At 40.9% G+C, this 26,162-nt stretch overlaps 2 protein-coding genes across 4 annotated transcripts in view; one reads left to right on the top strand and one right to left on the bottom strand.

The window, feature by feature from the left end:
- Window positions 1–4,477: 4,477 nt before the first annotated feature.
- Window positions 4,478–16,371, top strand: Wnt16 (Wnt family member 16). The gene is made up of 4 exons (XM_005078047.4): window positions 4,478–4,853; window positions 5,035–5,282; window positions 7,070–7,356; window positions 13,937–16,371. The coding sequence occupies exons 1-4, from the start codon at window positions 4,759–4,761 to the stop codon at window positions 14,399–14,401; spliced, it is 1,095 nt and encodes a 364-aa protein (XP_005078104.1). The 5' UTR covers window positions 4,478–4,758; the 3' UTR covers window positions 14,402–16,371.
- Window positions 16,372–22,800: 6,429 nt separating this feature from the next.
- The window catches only part of Fam3c (FAM3 metabolism regulating signaling molecule C), a 55,814-nt gene continuing 52,452 nt past the window's right edge, over window positions 22,801–26,162 (bottom strand). For all 3 annotated transcript variants that reach the window (XM_040728508.1, XM_021231813.2, XM_005078048.4), the window contains 2 exons: window positions 25,808–25,934; window positions 22,801–25,136 (listed from right to left, as the gene is read on the bottom strand). In XM_040728508.1, the coding sequence (XP_040584442.1) occupies window positions 25,047–25,136; window positions 25,808–25,934 (217 nt within the window). In that variant the 3' untranslated portion in view covers window positions 22,801–25,046. The remainder of the gene's footprint in view (window positions 25,137–25,807; window positions 25,935–26,162) is intronic.

Raw genomic sequence — 26,162 nt, 5'->3', positions numbered from 1 at the left:
ACTGATGTCTCTTCTTTTCCTGGGTCTGTTCTTCCTACACCAGAGGACAGCAGGGCATCCAGAGCATAGTTCTCCACCCACACCCAAGAGTCAGTGTGTGCCCTGCTCCACACTTGCAGAATCCAGGTGAATTTTAAAATAGAATGAATGGAGACCCAGTTATGTAAAAAGTCACCTCTGGCCTCCTGTTCTGTCGTGGGAGTTAAGACCAGCTGGGTTGCTCTTGGTATCAGTTTCCAGTGCCTAAGTCTCTGTGATCTGCAGCAGAAATTCTTACAACAGGGCCCTTAGAAGTCTCGTTCTCTGATGGGCTGCCAGAGGCAGAGTCCAAGGCATATCTATGCAGGCAGACTTTTTACTGAGTTCCCAGGGACTGGGAGAAAACTTCCAGAAGGAACAGGCCCCACTGTATTCTACATCTAGTAATCTACAACTGTCTCAGGTGGACGGTGGGATTGATTGGCAACTTTATGGTTACCTGGTTCCATTGCTAAACTAGACAGAGATGACCACACAGATGGGGGGAGGGAAGAGAGACAAGGGAAGTGCTAACCAGTATCAATACATTGAATGAAAACATTTAAAATCTGGTTTTCCCCTCCTAAACCTTCTTCTCAGAGGGGCAGCTCAAAAAACCCACTACCCTGCTAAGAAACATGTCAAGGCCATGTCCTTCTTATGAAATCAAGAAATTACAGGCACTTCAGTCACCTATGAAAACTTGGAATCACAATAATAGCACTGACCAAATTTGGAGTGATAAGCTTGTGTTATGAGACAACAATATTAGTTCTCATTTCTCAAACAAGTAATGGCATAATTTTTAAAATATTTGGGACTTCTGACATAGTTCCACGGCAGAATGATTGCCTAGCATTTGTAAGAACCTCAATTTGACCTCAGGCATGCCCTCTTCAGTCGAAGAATACCTATAGAAGCTTCACCTGCACCTGAGAGAGTCTCATAATGCAATGAGTATTGGGCCCATTGGTGGGTAAGATTTTTATCTTCACTCCATACTACAGAATTAAAAGAATTAAATAAAAACATTCTTCTAGAGAAATAAAGCATTTTAAAATCTGTAAATGTATGTATCATTACATTTAGTCTCTATTTTCTTGTTATTCCTCCAGTCTTAATAGAGAAATTCAACATAGCAAGAGTAGAGATACGTCACCTTATTTTAATAGAAATAAACTATATCATGAGTTCCTCAATTTCATCTTTCAGGATAACGTTCGTATAATATCTTTTATTCTGTCAGTGAAATTTCATTTGAACTGACTAGATTTTGACAAACTGCAATTTGAACATTTAAAAAGATTTCTTGATCTAAGTAATGCACCTTATTGAAATTCAGAAGCAAACCCAATGGTAAAGCTGTAAGATGCCCTTGTCCCCACCATATCTGAGGGAGGCATGCCTGCTGAACCGGCCACTTTGCTTCTCTTGGTAGGAGAACTCCGGTAAGATGCTCAGATCTGACCAATACATTGCTTCCGATCATTTTACAAACCTGCCGACAGTGCCAACTGGCCAACCCAGGCTACTGTTCCTTCCACTGGTCTCCCCAGTGCCCCACCCATGCCCAGTTCAGACAAGACAGGGAAACAGAAGCCTGATCTAGCAAAGTGCCACCCGCCTCAGAGACACTCCCTCCCCAGAGAGCTCCTTGGGAGGCCTCCCCATGCCACACTTTGTTTACGCCAACAAACAATAGCGGTGTGCTTTGTGCACAGAACCCAGGGACACAATGGGAAACATAGGCCCTAATACTCACCAACCTGAGATTTGGTCTGAAAAAAAAGCAGATGGTAGCTTTGAATTACGGTCTACAGCAGTAGGTGGAAAGGAATGTCTAAACTAAAATTGGTCTTTGTCCTTGCTACGAACAGAGGGATCTCCTGCAAACCTCCCAATCTTCCCAAACTTATTACCCCATCTGTAAAATTAGCATGTGTACAGAGGGTAGAATTTTGTAAGGGTTCAAAGAGGAAGAAAGAAAGAGAAATAGACAGAGATGGAGCCTGTGGGATGGCGTGTGAGTGAAGGCGCTTGTGGCCAAGTGTGTTGTCCTGAGTTTAATCCCCTTGGCCAGCATGGTGGAGTGAGAGAACTGATCCCTGGACGTTGTCATCCTCTGAAAGCCCAAGGTCTATCTATGCAGGCGTGGGTGTGGTCGGTAATGAAGAGGAAAAGAAGAAAGAGACAGAGATTAAAAGAGAGTCCCAGGGCATACAGCAGGCTCTCAGTATGTGGATGTTCACAATGCCTGAGGGTCAAGCCGACTCCTTTGGCTGGGTGAACTAATGGGAATGTCTACTTTCTTAGAAAAGTACACACAGAATCACACCCCTCCCCAGGCCCTAGACCACATGAAAGAGGCACTATCAAATTGAGTCTAGAACCTCAAAATGTTTGAGCTAGTGGACTGACTCGCAGAATGGTGTACTCTGGTATTACCCCAAAGCTTTGACAGAGTTCCTGTACAGAGAGCTGGATCCCTAGAGGAAAAATGAAGGCAGCCTTCAGCAGACTCGTCCCTCTAGCCCACAACTCAGGATTGTATTCTATGTATTTTCACAACACATTATACTTCCCACACTTTCTGCACTGGACTGCAATGGTTGATTTACTTGTCTGCTTTGTCAAGTAATTTATGAGCTCTACAACCATATGACTGACTCAGGGCTAGTCTCACATTTGAACCCCAAATAGTCTCCATATAAATTTCTGAATAAAAAAATAAACAATCTCTTTTTTTAAAAAATTAGCTTAAAGGATTGATGTTCTCACGCCCTCCTCTCAAACCCAAGATTGCTACCTCTCCGGTTTCCCTTACAAGGAAGAAAAGTCTCTATTTTCAGCATTTAGGCCGCTTAGGCATCCGTTTGGGATGTTCCTCATCACATTAATCCACTCAATAAGTTGTGCTTCGAAAGAAGATCCGGTGCTCTGGGACAGGGGTACAGCAGAGGATGGACCGTGGTCCTTTCTTGGAGAGGCTCACAGGATAAGGGATAAAGGCTCCGGTTTTCAGAGAAGCCACTAACCATTAGCCAAAATATTTCTGGATCAGTAACCATACCCTATCATCAACTTGACTTTCTAAAAATTACAGTGTGGTTTTAGGACCTGGTACGTAGTGTACATGCAATAAATGCTGCCTGGATAAGGAATGATGGGTGATTGAGTGAGCTTTGATTAACTGTAGGTGACACTGAGAATCATCAAATGCTGTCTAAGCTCTCTGTGATAAGGCTGAGGTGCGGCCACCTGGAGAGTTTACTAACATTCCAGACACCCTCCTGGGAGCAGGTGATAGTTTTAAGAAACACTGTGTGTGGAAGTAGATGAGGCAGAGCTCTTTGATGCCACAGCAAAACGTATTCCAGGCTTCAAAGAGATCTTGGAGACAAAACTCTGGCTAAATAACTTTCCAAAACTACCAGCTGCCAGAACTCTTCCTGCTTTTACAGCACCAAGTTTGGCCAAAGCATAAGCTGCCAATAACATTTGCCTATAATCTCCATTACTGATAACCAGAATTTATTTGGCCTTGGATGTGTCTGCCTGGCTTTTTTTTTTTTTTTTACATTTACAGAAAGGGGTCTTATTTCTACAAACTTGCATAGGGCTGGGCATGCAGTTGGTATGGCATGCAGTATTTCTGTTTTTGCTGTCCTTGCTCTTGTTTTCAACCGGGCAGTAGCCCTCTGTAAGGTCTTCCTGGGGTGTCAGTGCGGGTCAAAAGAAAAGGACAGAAACAACCCTCTATTGTCCACTCACTCATCTGTCTGCCTGCCATTTTTTCTTAGGCTAGACCATGCTCTCAAAAGTCACAGAAATAAGACAAACGGGAAAAGGCATCGCAGAACCCAGCTAAAATACGGTATACTTGATGGCATGTTGAAAACAAATGCATATCTAAATGACCAGGAACATAACACCCCAGAGCTTTTCACCTATCCTCTCTGTCGTCAAGGGGACCTCAAGATGGGAGTCGAAAGATCAGCACTTTTTTTTTTTGTACCAAGTTGACTTTTAAAAGATAACTCTCCAGAGAAAAGTACAGGGAAGAAAGCTCACTCCAAGCCCCGTGCGTGCCTTTATCCTTTTTACTCAGAGGGTAAATCCAGATGTGGTTGGATAAAGCAGCTACATTTTCTCCCAAGGATGCTGAGGCAGAAATGCCCATCACTTCTTTGCTCCTCAGATTGATTCAGTCTCACAGTGACCTCCTCTAAGGACAATGTGACAGGAGGAAAGGTCTTGACACTCCCAGGTCTAGTCGGGCAGTCACGGAGGCTCAGCCCAAGAGCGCCCCCCGCAGAGCCCACTGTTAGCCAATGAGAGACTGAAGTTTCCAGATGGTGAGATACGGTTCTGCTGTTGGGCCAATCAGGCGCCAGGCGGGGTTGGGGGGGAGGAGATGCGAGGAGAAGCCTGGGGCGATGGAGACGCAGAGACATCAGCAGAAGTTTCTCACCTTGGAATGTGAGGGACGCTCCCGCATCTTCAGCAAGTATCCACATAGTCTGAGAGCCAGGACCTTAGACTACTTTCTCCACCCCATCCTCCAGGGGTCTGGGGGATGGCTGATAGTTTCTGTCCCTGCTGCCCTTTTTAATGTTACCTTCCAGGAGAAAGAGAGCAAAGAACAACTGGGTGCTAGGGAACTGACCTCAGACCTACGGGTCTCTGGAGAGAGGGGACAGGAGAGGAGTGGCCGGGGCTGGGGGACTCCATGCGTGGGCCATGGACAGAGCGGCGCTCCTGGCCCTGCCCAGCTTGTGTGCGCTGTGGGCAGCCGTGCTCTCGCTGTTCCCCTGCGGAACCCAGGGCAACTGGATGTGAGTATGGGCGCTGCCGAGGCATGAAGGGTAGGTGACCAAAGGGGATGGTCCGTGCCAGAGAACTTTCAACTGAGGCCAGGGGAGGAGGAGCGGGGCCCTGGGACCGCTGACCTATTGCATTTGGGGTAGGGGAGGAGGGCAGGAGGCCGGCTTACAGCAGGGACGCCGTATCTTACAGGTGGCTGGGCATTGCCTCCTTCGGGGTACCGGAGAAGCTGGGCTGCGATGGCTTGCCTCTGAACAGCCGCCAGAAGGAGCTGTGCAAGAGGAAACCGTACCTGCTGCCTAGCATCAGCGAGGGCGCCCGGCTGGGCATTCAGGAGTGCAAGAGCCAGTTCCGACATGAGAGATGGAACTGTATGGTCGCCACCGCCACCTCCGCCCCGCTCGACACCAGTCCACTCTTTGGCTATGAGCTGAGTAGTGGTGAGTCACCAGGACCCTTGGGGTTAGTAGGGCATAGACAGCTTTTCTGCCAGTGCCTTCGATAAAATAGTATGTGACTGTACGGTCCGGTGCTCGTGAGATCTTCAAACAGGGAAACTGGGGCGACAGGGGCCAGACCCCAGAGTGCAGGTGCAGCCCTACAGAGGGACACCCCAGATCTGCAGAGGGACACTTAGAGGGGCTGCAGTTCTCCGTCCTTTACGTGGCCCCTGCTAAAGCTGCAGAAAAACTATGAGTCCCCACCCCGGCGACCCCTCGGACCCCGTGGCGCCCTGCTCCGTAGGTAACCAGCTGGACAAACATGAGGTCTGCAGCCGGGAATGCTGCTGCCGCATCTGCTTTGATTTAAGCAGCTCTGTGGCGCACTGAGCTGCAGACAAGTGGCTAATTGAAGGACGGCCGCAGGTTTTATTGACTCCTGGGAACGCCAGGTTTAGTGCACAATGGTGATTTTTAAAGGGACTGTCACCTGAGGGCGACTTCTTTTGAATCCCCCTGGTTTCTGTTCCTTCCACCTCTCCCCGACTGAGCGCATTTTTCCCGATACGGGAAAGTTCCGCGAAAAAAAAGTTCTTCCACGTGCTTGGTGACTTAGCAAGGATAACCGTACTCAGAGCCAGGATGCTTCCCGGGATATTAGCAGAGTCAGAGAGTTTTAGGCCCGAGGCATTGAAAGATGCATTCGCTGTCGTTTTTAAAGTTCGTTTCGTTCGCACTGCACCTTTGACCCCCTCTCCACTCTGCTTCTGCTTGTGCCTCCCCAGAGCTGAGCCTTCCCAGCTCTGAGTTTTGGTTGACAAGGGCTGCGGATGGATCCCTGGCCTGGGGGTTGGGGGTGAAGGGTAAGAGGCTGGAGGAGAAAGAAGTAAAAAGGAGAAAAATGATGTGTCCTAAACAGTTGCTGAGATGTAGAAGCATTCGCTGGTGAAGAGGCTTATTGGACAACCGGCATGAGTAAAACTGTTTCTATTCCAGTCTAAACATCTGGAAAGAAAAAAAATTCGACTGCTAGTCTACTTTATGAATGTCTTAATGGAACTTTGATTTCAAAGATTTTAACTCCAGGTCTACTGACCGAGTGCAAAATGCAACCGTTTCAAAACAGGATAATCTTCCACAGCAAATCTTTTTGCAAGCTTTCAATTATCTTTTGTTACTTTTATGGGTATAAGGTATTTCACAACATGTTAGCTACTTAGTAGCAGTGATATTCATTGTATTCTCCCTTTTAAAAATCTTATCTTTAATGTGAAAGAAAACGAATATTTATCTAGCAATTGTTCTGATTTTTGTTAATTTTAGTTTGCATTCTGACCTGTATTGTCAAAGAAAAATCGCACCAGAATTTTCCGTTTGTGTTTTGTGAATGCAGCATACTTTGAAAAAAAAAGATAAGAAATCAGTTTCCTTTTCAGCTGCCATTTACATTGTCCATGCAAAGGATTTACATTCAACATGTACTAATGAGCTACTACTGTCCATGAAACACTAAGATAGTTACTAGTGAGGGTTACAATTTTTAAAAACAAGCATGAATTTTAATATATGAGGAGAGTGGGTGACAATATGGTACGAGACATCCCATGATGTGGTATCCTGAAAAATAATTTTTTATTCTAAAATAGTAGATTTTCTTTCCAATATTCACAGCATGTGTTGTGAACACTTGAAAAACTGATTGCCTCATAAGCTGATGAGTAAGAGCTTTAGGACTGAATTTCAACAGAAAATGACGGCTCTGTAATTTATCAATGTTTTCTCCCTAGGCACCAAGGAGACAGCGTTCATTTACGCCATCATGGCTGCAGGCCTGGTGCACTCTGTAACCAGGTCGTGCAGTGCAGGAAACATGACCGAATGTTCCTGCGACACCACCTTGCAAAATGGTGGCTCACCAAGTGAAGGCTGGCATTGGGGGGGATGCTCTGATGATGTCCAGTATGGCATGTGGTTCAGCAGGAAGTTTCTAGATATCCCCATCAGAAACATCACAGCAAAAGAAAGCAAAGTACTGCTAACCATGAATCTACACAACAACGAAGCGGGAAGGCAGGTATGTGTTCGAAAAATAAATAAGACCCCAGCATCATTGGGTAACTAGTACTTAGGGCTAATGCTTCTGGGTGAATCTATGCCAACGATTTTAAAACCAAACACTGGCAGTAGAAGAAATAAATAGTCATATATCCTTTCCTGAGTGTGTATTGACTACATTGGTAAGCTTTCTTTATTTATTTAATTTTTTTGTAAAGCAAAAGTTTTCATGGAAAATGTTTATTTTATCAAGTAATTTAGGTTCAATTAAGACTATAAAAGAATATGGACATAAAGCTATGGCTATATTAATGGTAACAATATTGTAAAATGTAGCTATGTTAAAGATAGCTCGAGAGGAGGTGAATGCAAGGACCCAGCCCCTAGTGAACCCCTTTATGAATTCTGGTTTTAAAAGATGTTTTTAAAAAGGAATATGTGTGTACCCTACTTAGGTTTTATATATTTACATTACTGACTATTGATACAATAAAATTTGGATTCTAAAACACTGTTGAATTGTTTGGTAGTTCACTGTAACTTGCCCAAAAGGCTGTAACATTTTTATGAATACATATTTTCTGTCATAATAAATTTTTTGAGACAGATATAATTTTGAATTTCCAATAACCTATAAAGGTCCCAGTGTTGTTACCACAATCTGCCACATCCTCCTGAAGTAAATTCAGACAATTTGCAGCATCTCTTAGGAATACTTAAAGTATACGTTGCATTTGTTTTTTACATTTTTGGCAAGTGAATAATGGAGGTCATTCACAATGTTTGGAAGTTCTAGCCAGTTGTCTTTATTTAACTGCCCTCATTTAAAATACAAAAAGCCAGAAGACTCAGTAAAATATCAAGTTTGCATTTACAGTCCCATTTAATTTGAATATGCAATTTGAAAAGTCAAAATAGAAAACAAGAAAATCCATAAATAAGTTATGCGAGTTTCCCATATTTTTACTTAGGAGCTTCAGAAAAGTTATTTGATTTCACTAACATTGCTTTTACTCTGCACCACACTTAGGTGTATAACTTTTTTTCCTTGGGATTTTCCATTGTGAAATTAGAGTGAAGTGTTGATTGATTTTAAATAAAGAGATATCTATTATTTCTAACATTTTAATATGAAAGAAGGAAATGCAATTAGCATTGTTCTCTTAAGCTTTAGCATTAAACTCAAGAAAAACATCAGAGTACACCAAATCCCTATATTTATTTAAAAACTGAGAAAACAATTACATAAATATTCATTAGTCATCATTCTCTAAATGATTTGATAGTGATTTAAAAATTTAACCAAAAGATGAAACTCAGAAATTTATCTTAGGATTAACTCTTAAATAAATGTAGTTGTGTCTGAGCTTATGAAAACCTAAAACAATTGTATTAAAGAAAATTAGTTTTATTAATGGCATTCAGTTTTATTTCATCTTATGTGTTTTCAAACTAGGCAGGTATATTTGGCTCTATCATCGTTAATATTAGTATTAAACAGTTATTAACAATTTGATTTTGGTTTTTATCTACAGCAATTTTAATATAATACACTATTGGCCAGGGTAAAAAAACTCAACTTCCCCATATTATGTAGATTTTTGCTATTTTTCTGTGTCTGCAAATAACAGTTCAGCCCGTATAGAAGTACACATTTTATGCAAATTTTAGTTTCCTTTCTTTTGCCTCAGATTGCTCTAGATGTAACCCTAAAATATTACACAACATTTCCCTGGTTATCCTTAGGGTAATGCATGGGTGAGTTTCATTGGTCTTTTCTTGGGAGGTATTCTAATTCAAAATATTTTTGTGTGTTACTTTTCACTGCTAGCTTTAAAAAAAAAGACTACATAAACAAAAAGGAGGTTTCTCTAACATGGACAAGAAGCTGACTCAATTTTAATATTGGTCATTATGATCTTGTTCTGTCAGGCATATTTGTCTGAATAAAGTTTAAGGTCTGCATTCAATTGAGTTGGTTTTTCTAGCCTCAAAATCCCAAACTCAAAATGTAGGAAAGCGTTCAGAGAAATGTGGGTACTGGCGCTTAGTAGCACTGTGAGCAGGATAGATGATTTTCTAACCGCTGACCTTAAATACTCTGATTCCCACTTGGTTTCTGACACCATTCCTAAAGTTATGACTCCAAGAATAATGTTGCTGGGTGGTGATTGGCTGCGAGAATGATGTGATGTCTTCCAGGGGCAGAACTTCTGGGAATAATGTGACTTGGAATATTTATGGGTATTTCTTTTGGTGTGCTTGAAATATTTCCATTCTTACCATGCCTACCTCATAAACTTTTAAGTTTTCCTACCCCACAATTTGTTTTATTATGAGTAACTCAACAAAGTGGGAAGGGCAGACCCCAAATTTTCATTGACCTGTTTCAAGAATATTTATAAGTAGTTGAACAACACAACTGTGTTTTGCTTTTCCGCAGGTTCAAATGTATTTTGGGATAGAACGGGATGAAGTGGGACAGAGGAATAGGAATAGCAATCCTACATACACACCCATCCAATGTTAACTCACAGAGTTCTTAAGTTAAACAGATCCTCCATTGGCTGACACAATGAAAATGTCAGTTACAGAATGTTCCACACCAGTTTCTGGACATTCCTAGTAAACTTTGGGCAAAGCAATATGTAGAAAACAATCTCTGCCCACAGCATTATCTTTGACTCAAAATTGTGAGACAATTAGTCCTTAAATCATTTCTTATGCGGTGTCTCATTTTGCATTGAGTTCCAGTGATACATCCTTCCCATCTTACTTCATTAGAAACCTATCAACCTGAAACTTCCATGAAGAACCCTGTAGATTAAATGCCACCTTCCTAATTGCTCTCCTGTAGTTTTATACTATTCCACCAAAATGCGCACATCTGTTTGCAATAGTTAACAAAACATTCCTCTGCTAACGTCGTTATAAACCTTAACAACTCAGCTAGAGGAGAGAGGATTTTTCCCATAACCACACACAATTCATTCAGTTGATATTCTCTTTTCCAGTCACCAGAAAGTATCAGAGCCACCAATGCGGCTCACACTAGATGTTTAACATTAATTAAGAACTCCAGCAGGAAAGATACAGAACACATGTTTTGGAGAGTTCCTGGAATATTTTTAAATATGTTATATTTTCCACTTTCGTTTTTTGTTTTTCTAACTTTATCTTGCTAAGTTATAAAGACTTTATATCATATATCACCAACTTATGTAAGACAAGTGTCTTAACCACACTGTTTATTTTTCTATGAAATTGGAATCACAACTAAGTACCTGTTCATTAACTGCATATTAAGTGAAAAGAATTTCTTGCTATATAACCAGATCAAAGTACACGATTTATGAAAATGTGTTCCAAGAAACACTATCGTTGGCAAAGTTAAACTCGGTGTATATGTGTCTACCCTGAAACTCCGCAACTCATAAAACTCCCCAAGCAGTGACTATGTTGCTCTACTTTAGTTATGAGTTCTATCCTTGAGGTATTATGAGGACATCGTCATTCAAATTGTATATGAATTTTTTGGGGTTCTTCTACTTGAAGCTCTTTCATGTATGTAAGCTCTGGGGTAGGAAGAATAATAATGAAAAGAATAGCATTTTATTCTATTTGTATTCTGGCCCCTTTTGATCGAAAGACATAGAACTAACACTTTAAAAACATAAAAGTGGAAAATTATCAACTCCAGTATTAAAAAAGAGTTGTTTTCTAGTGTAGGAAAATCCTTCAAAATCCTAATATAAGCTTAGTGGGTAACAAAATTGAATTTACAAGCCTCTTTTATTCTTTCAAATTGTACAGCATTTGGTGGACCCATGCTGTTTGGGAGAAAGTTATGATGAAGCTGGAGGAGAGTCCTGCTAGCTCAGGGTCTTCCAGACCATGGACCCTCCATCCATGACTTTCCTTCATGGGTGTGATTTTCGTTACTTTTCCTAGTCAGGTTAGCCACGGAGGAGGCATTAAAACTGCTTGTGTGAGTGAGTGCATAGTTATTCGAAGCGCATCTGCTCTGCTTCTCATGCTTTGCAAACCAACAGTGCCCATGTCTGAACCGGTTAAAAGAAGGAAGCTGAGCTCTCCATCATAATGTGGAGGGAAGGCAGCTTTAAATCACTGAGTGATGACTATCAGGAACGCTGATCTGGTTTAAACATACACTTACTCTCAGGTCTGGGGCTTCTCGGACAATTTATTTTATTACCTACACTGATTGAGCTCTTTTTTTCTTCACATCCTTTGCCACTTAAAATACGAACAAAGGTGCCAGATTGCATTCATTTTAAATATTTGTCTGCATGTAGACCTCTTCAAGGAACAAGGATTTTGTGAATAACAAATGCCACAAATCAGATTATCTGTGTGACCTACTTTATATAGTAAGTTGTTCTTGCATCACCAAAGGGTGTTTTTGCTTTGTGTTATTAAGAAATAGATACATTTATTAGTTTTGAAGTTTTCTGAATAAAAAATGTTTATGTTCTATGTTCTAGAAAGGTTGGAATTTAATACTATTCTATTAATTGTTTTAAATGTTACTAAGAAGTATTAAAATTGTACAAATCAGTATCACATGTTCTCATTTAAGGCTGCAATACAATATTACTTGTTTGAAATATTCCGTGTGGTTAGACTGGAGCATGTTAGAAAACGCTGTCTGCAGACATATCAATAGTAATAAAGCCTTGGTTATTTTGGAGTTTTGATAAGAACTGTAAGTGGAACTTAAACTTCTTTCATGAGATTAGATGCATAATTTTCAAGTTGTTGAATGGGTGGATTCATTTTTCACTTGCCCAGCATGTTGACAGAATGTCAACTAGTCCTGACGATTTATTAATCTGTTCCGCCATCGTCTGGGGACTTCAGGAAGCAATGTTGATACATAAGAGGTTAGAGCCCTCAAACTTTAGAACTCTCTAGGTTGTTATTTTAGGCACATTGAAAACTTCATCTGAACTTCTATTCTAACTTTACCAAAGACAGGAACCTTTAGACCTTACCTCGCCTCAAACAATGGGCCACTACAAGTGCGTGTAAGCTCAGTTAGTGCTCCAGGCTGAATAAACTCAACTCAGCACTTAGAAATGAATCTAAAATAGCATAAACATGGTCGTCTTTACTTTTCTTCAAACAAGGTCCCACTCTGCAGACTAGGCTGGCCTGGGCTCACCATGTTGCCCAGGCTAGTCCCAAGTTCATAGCCTCCCTGCCTCAACCTACCTAGAGTTGCGATTACAGGCACTTTCCTCTCTTTTTATTCTTTGTGTTAAGATAATGCTATTTACCCATCAAGGAAAGAAGCTACGTTTTCAATTCATTTGCCAGAAAAGCGGCAGAACTTGTCAGCAGCCGTCACACTGCTGCTCCTTCTCCCTTAGCCAATTTAACTTGAGACAGGGTTTCTTGTGTGGTCTCTGGCCAGGGCATAGCATGTTCTCACTCCCCTTTTATCCCATGACATAATTGACACTACAGTGACCAAACCTAGGAAAGCTCACTAGAATCAACCAACAGGTGTTGTCACCACAAGGTACCACCATATCATGTAAGCAGCTCACTCCAGCTAATCAGATACCGGGAGTTTGAGAACTGTTACTTGGAAAGTTCTACTGGTGTTTCTGTGTGTACCATGAAAGTTGATGTTGCTATGAACACAGCTGAGCAATTGCCCTTGTGGTGTGAATGGGCTTCCTTTGGGTATATATGCCCAACAGTGGTATTGCAGGGTCTTAAGGTAGGTTGATGCCTAATTTTCTGAGGAATCACCACACTGATTTCCACAGTGACTGTACAAGTTGGTACTCCCACCAGCAATGGAGGAGTGTTCTCCTTTCTCCACATCCTCTCTAGCATAAGCTGAATTCCTAACAGAAAGTTGATGGCAATTACCCTGCCAGTGCTTTGCATGATAATCACCTAAGGCTCTGGTTGAAACCATAGCTTTTCACTCTGTATGCCTGACTTAAGACCAGGCTTGTCTACATTTCTTACAAGGGATGCTGGAGCTGGTGGTCCATGAACCATACTTTAAATAGCAAGACCTTGAATGGCATTAGAAACATGCAGGCAGGCACCAACATCCCTCCTCACCCCAATAAGAGTACTTTCCCTATGAAATTTCAGATCATCTTTGGTAAGTAGCCAAAGTGGCTGCCCTTACAGTTATTTATTTTACAGTTCTTATGTAATTATATATTTAGTATAGGGAGTTAAGCACATGCCACGGCACATGTGTGGACGTCAGAAGACACCTTGCAGGAACTGGTCCTCTCCTTCTAACATGTGGTTTCCCAGGGTTCCAACTCAGGGCTTCCAGCTTGGCAGCACTCTGTGGACACCTCACTGACCCACCCCTACTGGTTTTAATGTGGCATGGGAAAGGCTTTCTACATAGACTCAAAACATTTAGACAGAAATAAATGACAAAATATTTGAACTCTAAACATCCTTAAAGAGGGTTTATGTTCAAACCATCATTTCTATGGGGGAAAGAGCGAGAAACTTGAGTGGCTGGGTTAACTGCTTCTGCTGTTGAATGAAAAACTGCACAAATGACATTTGAACACAATCATTGTTGGTTTTAGGCTGTCGCTAAGTTAATGTCTGTGGACTGCCGCTGCCATGGAGTTTCCGGTTCCTGTGCTGTGAAAACCTGCTGGAAAACTATGTCCTCTTTTGAAAAGATTGGGCATTTTTTAAAGGATAAATATGAAAACAGCATCCAGATTTCAGACAAAACCAAGAAGAAAATGCGCAGGAGAGAAAAAGATCAGAGACAGACACCCATTCACAAGGATGATCTGCTGTACGTTCATAAGTCTCCCAACTACTGTGTGGAGAACAAGAAACTGGGTATTCCTGGGACACAGGGCAGAGAGTGCAACCGTACATCAGGAGGTGCTGACGGCTGCAACCTCCTCTGCTGTGGCCGAGGCTACAACACCCACGTGGTCAGGCACGTGGAGAGGTGTGAGTGTAAGTTTATCTGGTGCTGCTATGTCCGCTGCAGGAGGTGTGAAAGCATGACGGATGTCCACACTTGTAAGTAACGTCTCCATCCAGCCTAGCGTGAGACTCCTCAGGAGCAGCCAAGGATGCAATCTGGAGGGCTCCCCTTACCATGCATGACTGCAGAAGTCACTGCCTGCAATCCAGCTGCAGATCCAATCTGCAATTTCTTCCTTCTGATAGACATCAAATCGCAAGATGTTTGTGAAGATTGCTTGGGATTCTAAAGTTGAAAAGCGAGGCAGTTACCTTTGGATGGTTTGGGGTATAGACCTTGACATATAGGGAACATCTATCTATCCTGGAAGGAAGGAAGGAAGGAAGGAAGGAAGGAAGGAAGGAAGGAAGGAAGGAAGGAAGGAAGGAAGGAAGGAAGAAAGGAAGGAAGGGGAGAAGGAGGGAAAAGGAAAAAGGAAGAAAAAAAGCCTTTATCCCAGAGACCTGGTCCAGGCTCAGGATTAAGAGCCAAAACCAGGATACAGATACAGAAATTAGTCCTGGTGTGGACACAGTGATCATTTTTTTAAAAGCCATCTCTTATAGGAGCAAGGAGCAGTACACATAATTTGCATTTTTCCTCGGTATTTTAATAGAATTAATTATACCAAGTGTTTGTGTATAGACAGAACAGGCTGAAAATTACCTAAGGGACAGGTGCTTGCTTTATGCTTTCACAGACTGCAAAAGAAAAGCCATTGGAAAGAATCCTCACTAAGAGATACAATATCCCTTTTAAAGTATTTTTACAGACGCTAAGCAACAAAAAGAACCAAAATGTAAGAAGTGAAGCATGAATTGGATTTTTAAGTGCCTTTAACCAAGAGGATTTGTCTAGGAAGTGAAAAAAAATCTGTAAAGTTTATCTCACTTTTAGTCTTTGGATTTATCCTTTTATTGTAGACCAGTTTCTAGCAATAAAAATTCGGCTGTGATATACTGGGAGGTGAAATTCTTAAAAAGAGATGAACAATGGGAGTAAAAATATAAAGCCCCTCAAATACGTAAAGACAGTATTTTGTACAGTATTTTGCTTTAAAAGTTTTATATTTTGTAAATAGAGTATTTAACTTGTGCGATATATATTAAGACTTAAAGACATCTATTGTTAAACTCTTAGAGTGCCAGAATAATAAAGCTATATCAAGAAATAAGAATAGCTTTCTTTTCTTTTTCATACCACTAATTCATTCTTAAAACGTTGAAAAAGAAGGTAATTGAGGCAGTTGCCTAGATGTATTTCTTTCCAAAATGATAGTTTTCCTCCTTCTTTTAAGAAAAACGAAATTGTTTTTTTCTTTCTTGGTTTTTCAAGACAGGGTTTCTCTGTGTAGCCCTGGCTGTCTTGAAAATGGCAGTTTTTTATGCTATAGATTAAAATATTACAAAATATTAAAAATGGTGTTATTTAAGTAGCTAGATAACCAAATTCTCTTTTCAACCTTATCTCTGCTTTATTATAACAAATTTAATAGTATAAGTATTAGATGGGAAAAGAATAATGGTGAACTTGATACCCTGGGTATTTAGTGTATTTTATGCAAGGTTGCCTTTCTATTTGAATGTTGAGTGCTATCTTTCTGTTTTCTTTCTTTTCTTACATTTTTCTTTTGGATCTAAGGACAGAAGCCAGGGACTTGTGCATGCTAAGCAAGTTCTCTACCATTGGACTAAATCCCCAAACCCTCGGTCTTGTTTTAATATCCACTTATGTATGCTCACATTTTACAAAATATCTAGTAAAATGCCACAGGGCTGAATTTAAGGTTATATTTTAACGTAAATGCTTACACTTTCATACTTTGTTAAATATTTTAGAACTGTATGGGAAAACAGTTTTTTCTAAGCTCAGGATGAACACAAAGAATATTCTTTTTATTAATAAGAAATATTTATCAAGGATTTTAATCTACTTTCTATTCATTATTTTAAACCGATTGATCAACAATTTGAGAAGCAAAACTACGGAAGTTATATAAAATTCGGATGTTAATAAATCAAGATTGTGCATTTATTTAACTGTGGCCTTTAAAGTTACTATTTGCTAAGTGAGAAATGTGGACGTGGCAAATGAGCAAACACTGTGGTAATGCGAAAGAGTTGTTTCCCATTCCTTATTCTCTGGCTGTGATGTGGGGCGAGGCACTCTCAAGCTCTTCCTGCAAAGTGACTAATTTATCTGCCCTGAAAATAATCACCCTTCTACTTTAAGAGAGTAAGAACACGAACTCTTACTCTACTGATCAGAAAACTTTTCATATTGCCCTATCACCTGGCGGAGAATCGGTCAGCCTCTGATTCACTAACAGCCGGTAACTCCAGCCATTCCTTAAACCCCCCCCCCCCTCCCCGTGCTGACCTGGCTGCCTTTTCTAGGATGCCAAGGAGGAATTTCTCACTCCCATGTGTCTCTGGGTTCTTTTCCTTCTTACCTTCGACACCACCCCTGCAGGCATCCTTGACTTTTTCACCCATCTATCTTCATGTTGCAAGTAACAACAAATCCAGACTAGATTGACTTAAACATCAAAGGAAACATATTGACTCAGAAATTGAAATCTTCAACATTTTAACTGGATCAGAGGGAGCATTATCAGTAAGTGTCTGCCATGGTCCTTGGGCTCCTCTCACCATCACTTTCATCTCTGGTCTTGTCCTGAGAGCCAGGCTCTGTAGCTGTTTGCCTCAAATTCTTGCACCCCCTGCAGCTCCATCTCTGTCTCTTGGTCACAAGGCCACCACATTTGCAGACCTAACCTTTTAAGGAAAAACAGGCCATTTTCTTATATACACTGAAGACAGGAGAAAGGGTTCCGTCCTACAAGGTCTGGGAAAGATCTTCTGAGTTGATGTTTGCACTGATTGGTTGAATGTGCTTCTTTCTAAGTCAATCAGTGACAACTGCGAGGTAGGGGTGGGCAGCAGGTATTCTCATCTTTCTAGTGACAATCTGAGCTCTTGCTGGGCACCAGCAGTAGGTTTCAGCTCCAACTAATTTAGGCAGTTTGAGAGTAAGGAGGAGATGATTATGTGTAGAGGAATACCAGGCCACTAATTTACCAGGAAAGGAAACAAGAATGACCGTCATGCCTAGTTCTAGTGATGTGCTTTCAGTGTCTGGCCTCACGCAGAATTCACAGCCAGACAAATCAAACCCCAAACCCAAATACTGTGGACTATATGTGGGAGCAGTCCCACTAATGCACTGATCTTTCAACTTAGGAGTTTAAGATTTTTTTTTATGTTGCTGTTTTTCTGATTTGACTAATAAGAGAGGATGGATCATCTTAAAATGAAATTAAGGAAAAACAAACCAGGTATGGTGGCCCACAGCTTTAATTCCAGCACTGGGGAGGTGGAGGCAGGCAGATCTCTGTGAGTTCCAGGACAGCCTGTGCCTGTTCCAATCTAGCTATATAGTGAGACTCTACCAAAAAAATAAAAAATAAACAAATAAGGAAAATCGTATTAAACAATAGCATTATCTGTAACCTCTGCTTTAGGAATATGGAAAGTATTTCTCTGATAACAGTACACTACAGAACCTATTCATTCTTTTGAATATAAATAACCACAGTATTCTCTACTCCCAGTTTGAATGGTATTTGCTTTGCTCTGTAGTTTAAGGAACCATACATGATACCAAGAATGAGGACACTTCATTATATATATTTACGTGCTATGACCTCACATGCCCTTTTAGCTTTAGAACCATGTGATACTCACAGTACATATTTTTGAAACACTTCTTCTGAAGCATTGTTAGCACTGATATGAATAGTTCTACTGTTAAGATCTGTACTGAGCATTTAACCATGACCCTTAAAATTCAACAAAGTTATTGTTTACTAAATGAGAGACATGGAGGCAGAAGTGCCAGCCCTTGTGAGTTGCTGCTAGTATTTTTATCACCTCCCATAGGTCCTCAAAGACTGGGAAATAAGTCACTAGTTAGTTAGGTCCTTACTTGGAGCACTGTCATCTCCTAAGCTGATTTGATGAAGCCGTAAGTCTTTCTCCAAGAAGCACAAATAATCCCCAAGACAGACCTTTCTAAGGAAAGCTAAGTTGCACTGATTCTTGCTTTAATTTCAGTTTTACTATGCAGCAAGTGTAACATGTCTTGAATAAAAAAGCAGTGCTGTGTCATAGCATGAAAGGGGACACAGTGGGACACATTTTGCTTTGCCAGTGAACTTGCAGTGGTGGCCACACCCTATGGGTGTGGTTTCAGGTGTTCAGGGAAGGGGCTGGCTCCCACTCTAGGGTCGCCATGTAGCCACTGAAGGAGTAACATGCTGGAGCTTTACGGGCAAGCCACAGCCTCATAGCAATACATAGTTTAATTGAAATGGGTTAATAATTAAGAGAGAGCTAGCCAATAAAAAGCCTGAGCCATTGGCCAAACAGTTTCCAAATAATATAAACCTCTGTGTATTTATTTGGGACTAAAGGGCTGCAGGACCTGGCGGGGCAGAAACTCCGTCTGCAGGATACCAGAGAGAGATGGGGAAGACAAACATTAACTTCAGTAAACAACCTGATAGCATTTGCTGTATAGCTAGCATGGGCCAAAATAAATATTATTCATATATGTATATATTTGTTAAATTTCATTCACATATACGTATATTCTTCACAACAATCCCATAAACTAGGCACCATTATAGTGGCTCCATTTCTCAGATGAGTGAAGTAAGCATAGGAGCTGTCAGTCAAGTAGTCACCCAAGCTCACACAGGATGGACCAGCTGCATCTGTGCCCTCCACAGCCACACTGTTCCTGTGCATCTCAGAGGGTACAAATCATCAGGGGCCTAGGTTTACACCATGTAAAGACTTTGAGGGATCTGTAAGTATAGTCAAATTACAGATGTTTCTTTATGGCTGGGTTCTATAAACTTGGCTAGGAGCTCAAAGTGATTGAAGCTGGCTTCTATTTCAGATCTCCACAGCACAAACAGTTGGATTACCCAAGAAGCTATCAATCTTACTAGAAGAAATGATCTGAGTAAATAACAATTTAAGTCAGCATAAAATAAATACAGCCTTCCTTGCTGATGTGCTTAGAGTCCAATGCTTCACAAGGTATTCTTTTTAGAAAATAGGAACGTTTGTGGTTTCTAATGGCTTATCTTCACAGACAAAGTAAAACTACATGGGTGGAAAGGCTGCACCAGGCTAAAGCTTTGAAAGGAAAGAAAGTAGCCCTCTGAGTAATTATAAAGAGAGGACAGCAGCAAACAGGAAGCTAGTTGACACCAACTAAGATTCATATGTACCTTTTTAATGGGCAGAGCTAAGTGGAGCATCTGATTTGTAAGAATTGGAAGCAAAATGTGGTGGGATAAAGACTGTCTATTCCCTGTTAAATTACCAGTCTAGCACCAGGAGTGACTGACCTCCACCACTGCCAAGAAACATTCGTAACAACCTAACAGCTGTGGTCATAATCTATACCTACCTAGTTCTGAGTATCTATAAGAGAAGGTAAGTGTGTGTCCCTTGTGAGTCTTTCTAATGAGTAAAGGCCACCACCATGTTTTGCTGAATATTTCAACACAACTTAAACTCTAAGGCAAGTAGGGGGGGACCGAGAGGGGGCTATTGCCACAAATTAAAATCAATGATCTCCTTTTTCTCTTCACTAGTCCTATGTACTACCATTCCTGCATCCTAAACTCTCCAGAAAATTAATATTTGCTCCTCTCAATCTCTTTGGGCAAAAAAATAGCATTCACTAAGACAGCAAATGGGAAAACTGAAGTCAATGGGATGGATACATAGTCTCTGACAGGCCTTCTATTTAATGAATAGAGGATGAGCTCACAAAAACTAATTTCATTATTTTGAGAAATTCTTCCCTTTGTCAACTTGAAATGTTTTCTCTTCAAACAACCAACCTATTATTTCTCAAAATACTAGTTTAAACTTCATTGACTAAATATAGAAACCGCAAAATTCTAGTTGCCACAATACCTGTCACCGTGTGCCATGTCCAACACGCCCTGGGATTTAGAACCATAGGGAACCTACTCCAGACTACTTCCATAATAGAATTTTGACAGCATTTGACAGCCATTCTGCTGGCTTTCAACCTCATTCTGACCAAGAGGTTCCTACTTCTGTATGAGTCTAGGAATAGGCTCACTCACTTATATCTTACATCTTCAACCTGCTCAAGAGCAGAAAGCCACTGGGGGCCGAGCACATTCTCTACAGCAGGGACCTACATCCTATTCCTCACACCTAAGGAAATTCACCAACTGAATCTCCCATTCTGTGTTCTTACTGGCTTGTCCATGAACTGAACATACCCTGATGGCAGTGTCGGACATAATTCATGCTTAAATCTTTCCTATGCTCATAACTGAACTCTCAAGACATTCTTGCTGTTCATTTCTTTTCTCATCGAAGAATTCAGGTCTCTAATCAGGTTCCCAATTGAGTTCCCAAGAGAACTAAATCTAAGCACAGCAGTTTTGGAGTTGAACTTGAAAATCATTAATTTCCGTGTCAATGTCATCATGTGTAAATAATAATGCAAAGCTTGACATTTAGTTTTAGGATAAGACACCAAGAGTCCCATTGGACTCTTAGCTAAAACCTGAATCCCAGGGGTGAGTATTAACCCTTCTCTGCTTAAAGGGACATCTCTACAGAAGATAACAATTCTGTTTAGTAGAGACATACAATGGGCCATCCTATTTCATTGACAATGCAGAAAGGCAAGGTTTGACAGTTAATTCACTTGTTCCTACGTTGAGTTTGTTCCTATCAAGCTGTACCCAGTGGTACCAGCCTCACAGGTAAGGCGAAGCACATTGGAATGGTGGTTAACACATTGTGGGAAAGGTCCTTGGAAATCCCCCAAAGCAAACAAGAGCAATAATAACAAAGGCTTCAAAATCCCCATTCAAGATTCTTCCTCTGCCTAGACAGTCCTGATGGCAAGAACCACCATCATAGGCCCTTCTAAGCAAGAGGCAAGTCCTAGTGGGACTGCAACTGAGCCCCATTGTCTCCCTATCCCTAATGCTCTCTCATACTGCCCTGCAGCCAGTTTTTAGGAGCAGGGGACCAAGGTCTGTACTCCCTACAAGGTTCCTCACACTTTTCTCCATAGCTAGCCTGGTAAGCAGAGCCCATTTTCCACAGATTTGAAATACGGAGCACCTAGCAAGAAATGAAATCTTGGATTCTGCATATGATGGGGTCCTTGGTGTTCCGGGTAATGAATGAGACAGAATGTGAAAGTCAGTCAGAGCCTAGGAGATCAAGGATAGCCTCAAGTGTAGCTGCATCTCATCCGTTAATGAGGCTAATGGCCGGTCACTGACTGGTTCCTCTCTGGCTTAGAACTGGTAAGGTACCGATGTACACTTGGCAACTTTTCTGCATCTAAAAGTCTGCAAGAAACATGGCTAACTGGATTTAATGGGTACTTTATCCTTGGCTGGCACTATAAATACTATCACTATCTGCTCTACTCCAGTACTATCTGTTTTACAAGAAACTGACAATATTCACACCATAACCAATGGACACAGAGCACCCTCAGGTCTGTCTGTGGTGTTAGGGACCACATTGCACTGCCTCCTCTTACAGAACTTTACCCCTGTAAGGTTTTAGCTCTCTTCTGATTATCAAGCATAAGAAGCTAATTCTATGAAATGTTGAGAGCTTGCATGATACTCTATTATTATCAAGTTCTCTCCATGTTCAGTGTACTGCACACTGCCAAAAAGATGCCAAGCTGGACAGTGAGTTTAGAACTAGCAACAAGCAGTACCTGTCAACTCAGTGGGCTGGCAATTCTCCCAATGCTAATAACATGGTTATGGGACAAACCCAAGAGAAACATGGCTGTTACCTAACCTCAGGGCTGACCAACCCATTTCTCTCTGGCCATCACAGAAGCGCTTCCTCCATACAGTGCTCTCAGGGTGCACCCTCTGGACTGGAGGGAGACCTAAGACTCCCCAAGGAGCCTTCACCAGCCTCAGTCCTGTCCTTTGATGCTCCATTATACTACCTGGCTGCAAATACCTGCCACTCCCTGACTAAGTCCAATTGCTTTTCATCTCATCTTCCTCTTGATTTGATGGATGCCAAGAGATTCAAGAAGGAATAAAAGAGGTGAAAGAAGGGACTTGGGAAGTGGGGACTGACTGATAATTTGGCATGTGACAATCAAAGCCAAGCTTGTGGTAGGAAAGCCACCCTGGTAAGGACCAGAAAAGAACCCTTACAAAGGCTCCAGAAAAGGTAAAAATCAATCCTTAACTTCTGCAGCTCCACGAGGGGTACATCTGAAGGGGTGGGAGTAACTGGCTGAGTGGCAGATCTCTTTACCCAATCGACAAACATTTCCCCTGCTTTCATACCGACTTGAAAAGATGTCAAGTGCATTTCCATTTAAACTGCTTTGCTCACAGCACAGTGCAATTCTCTTCCTTTTATTTAAAACGGATGGGAGAGGGGGGTTGACAAAACAGAACGAACAATGCATCGTTATGAGGTTAAATTAGCATTTGTGTAAGACCTTTGAAATAAAAAACACAAGCTAAATTATCGTAAAAATTGCAAAACATTAGCTGATTTATTTAAAAACAAATTTGGCAAAATGATGAATTTAACTTGAACCAAATTAAAATTAAAGGATATAAATGTTCTCTTGTTTTTCTTATTTCCCAAATATCCACTTATATGCCCCTTCCTTTCTGTTTTCACAGCCACCTCCCACACCTCTGCTAGGGAAGCACCTGTGATTACAAACGGAACCGCATCCGCAGACCCCCTCTCATCACTTGGACCAGTACATGTCAGTGTTGGAGCTGTGATTCTAATGAAGAAAATTCTCGACATTACATGAGCATCCTTTACTTCTAAGGCTGATGTGAAAGTAAAACAGTCGATTATTGCTTCCAGAGTTAAGCTGGTGCAACCAGTACAAGACAGGATCCAGACGAAAATGACCGAATGGTAGCAGTTACATAACCAACCTAACATTTTATACAACTGTAAACCCCATCTTGCCAGTCTTTAAAACTCAAAGGGATAGCCTGTTGTCAAGCAACTTAACTTCTATACATGTTCAAATATATACAGAGTATGACTGTGTTTAATGGCAGAGACTTAATTTTTTATATGTTAAGTACAAAAATTTGTCAAAAGATATTCATGTGATGTTCTGCAGATATAGTATATACTTTGTCAAACACACACACACACACACACAAATTCACAATGTGAAACCAAGACTACTTACATTATTTAAAAACAAAACAAAACAAAAAACCCTACAACATTTATTTTCCAATCCCCAGAAACTATAAAATGGCTTACAGAATCAAGGGAATTATTTTACATGGCAGGACATACATGCTGGATATGAGCTAGTATAGAAGCACCAGAACTCTTAAAAGTTTACAAAACTTGTCTGAACAAGGGAGATGTGTCTCCTGGAGCTACTACATTCAGTTTGTGGAGAGAAACAGTACCACAAGGTCAGGAATAGTCAAGAAATACAGAATTGCTTCCAGCTTCTTAACAAAATAGCAAACACTGCTTTTCGATTTTTCTACAAAGCACCTAAATTTTAGGTTCAAATTTTAAGTGTTGCTTCATCCCACCAAAGGCAGCATGAGCACTACATCTGTTTATGTTACATTTTAAGCCAATCCAAATATGTTGCATACCATAGGTATTTAGTGCTCTAATAAAGTAATTAGGACTTTTTAAATACTCTGCTATAATGTTGGGCAACAGTTACTATTATGAAGCTAGAAGTAAGTAACAGAGTTTCTTGGTTTATAAATCAAAGCTGTGATTGAAGTACTCCTCTTCTCAGACCATGAGGTTAGTGAAGGGGGCAAAGTAGACAGATGCCTGTATTACCCCAACTTCACTAACTGCTGTCCTGAATGACCCGATTAGGTTGAGGAAGGGACTAGGCCTCGTTCTCCGCTTCTGTCCCATCTCTAGGCTTACTCTAAATAGCTTATACAAAAACACATACTTCAGACCGCTAACACAAAGTCTAGAAGCTGAGCCCCAAATGACACATACATTAGTGTTTCAGTGTTTTAAAACGTAATTTTTGTGCTTTTCACAAATCTGATGAATATTTTTGTGTGAAATATTTTATTTCTTGGTTTCTTTGGAAGGAAAGATAAAGGTTATATAAAGAGGTACATCACGAACCAGACTGTATGATAACATTACACATACAACTAGCCAAAAATCTCTTTAATTTAAAGGATACCGTCAGCACATGCCAGATATCTATACAGACACATATGTCGAACAAAATTTCCTCCCTAAAAGGCATGTTTTTCCATGATAGAGTCTTACAGCAACCAGAATATAAATCAGTGTCCTATACAACCTTCTGGTTACCCATTGAATATATGCGTTTAGAACTAAAGTACATTACTGCCACTGAAGTCTAAACATTGTACTTTTAGGGGAAATGTGCTTAAAAATGGTTCAGTGATTTGTTCAGTATGAGGGCTATTTACAAAGGTAGCCATTTATGTTAGCAATAAATAATCCTGGAATCAACAGAGACGATCTTGCTCATGCACGCCCTTGGCCGGCCGCATGCTACTAAAATATGTACATGGAGCGGCTGCTTTACAGCTCTCCTTCAGAATCAAAGTGCGTCCTCTGGTCTTCACACTCCCTTCAGTCCTGCTTCTGGGGGATGCATCCTTCCATCTCCACCACCTCAGGCCATCCTTCGTACTTGTTTGTGTCCTTGTTGTTCTTTATGTGCTGAGGGGACACAACGACAGAACATGGCTTAACAAACGTCTGTGATTTGCTAACCCACTTGCTCTCATTTCAGTAGCACATGCCAACAAGGAGGTGACATAAATTACTGCTCAAGATATTAAGTGAGTGACCCTTGTGGGCAGGGAGCTATGTGGCAAACCTTCAAAAAACAAACAAACAAATACACGCTTGTAAGGAAACGTCTACAGGATTATTTGTCAAAAGATTTACATTCTATTTGAGTTCTGACATATTTGTGAATTCAGCTGATTCTAGTACCAGATTATAACTGAAATGCTTAAAAAACTGAGAATGATAATACATTGTTGTATAAGAGGGAGATAATTCTAAGTTTAAACAAAAATTTTAAAGTCACCATTATTTTAATTATTTACCAAGAACTTACAAAAACTATCTGAACATATTCACTACTTGTATAATCTCATTTTCCTTTTGGGGGGGTGTGAGGTTTGAGACCAGGTTTCTAACCCTAGCTGCCTTGGAACTCATTCTGTAGACCAGGCTGGCCTCGAACTCAGAGATCCACCTTCCTTTGCCTCCTGAGTGCTGGCACTTAACCAAATTTTCAAATAACTGGTATGAGAATATCATGTGAAAAAATTTCACTAATTTTCTCTTGACCATTAGTTATGAACACCTTAGAAACTAACCTGTTCAAAGGGGCTTTTTGTCTTAATGCCTTTCCCACCACAGAAGACCCAGTTATCTCGAAATCCAAGACTTGTGATGGATGTGCTCCCCAGCTCAGCAATGAGCCGCCGCGCCTCATCAGTGAGCCTGAAAGAGAGGACAAGACATAAACATGGGGCACTGCACTTTAAAAAAAAAAAGATTTATTATGTATAGTGTTCTGCGGGCAGGAGTGCCTGAATGCCAGAAGGGGGCACCAGGTCTCATTATAGATGGTTGTGAGCCACCATGTGGTTGCTGGGAATGGAGAGCAGCCATCTCTGCATCTGGGCATTGCACTGTTTAAATACCAAGAAACTCCCTGAATATGTGGGT

This window comes from Mesocricetus auratus, unplaced genomic scaffold, assembly GCF_017639785.1.
Source record: "Mesocricetus auratus isolate SY011 unplaced genomic scaffold, BCM_Maur_2.0 Super-Scaffold_100019, whole genome shotgun sequence".
NCBI lineage: Eukaryota > Metazoa > Chordata > Mammalia > Rodentia > Cricetidae > Mesocricetus > Mesocricetus auratus.
Note: the sequence above shows the minus strand (reverse complement) of the source record. Positions and strands in the feature narration are given on the sequence as shown.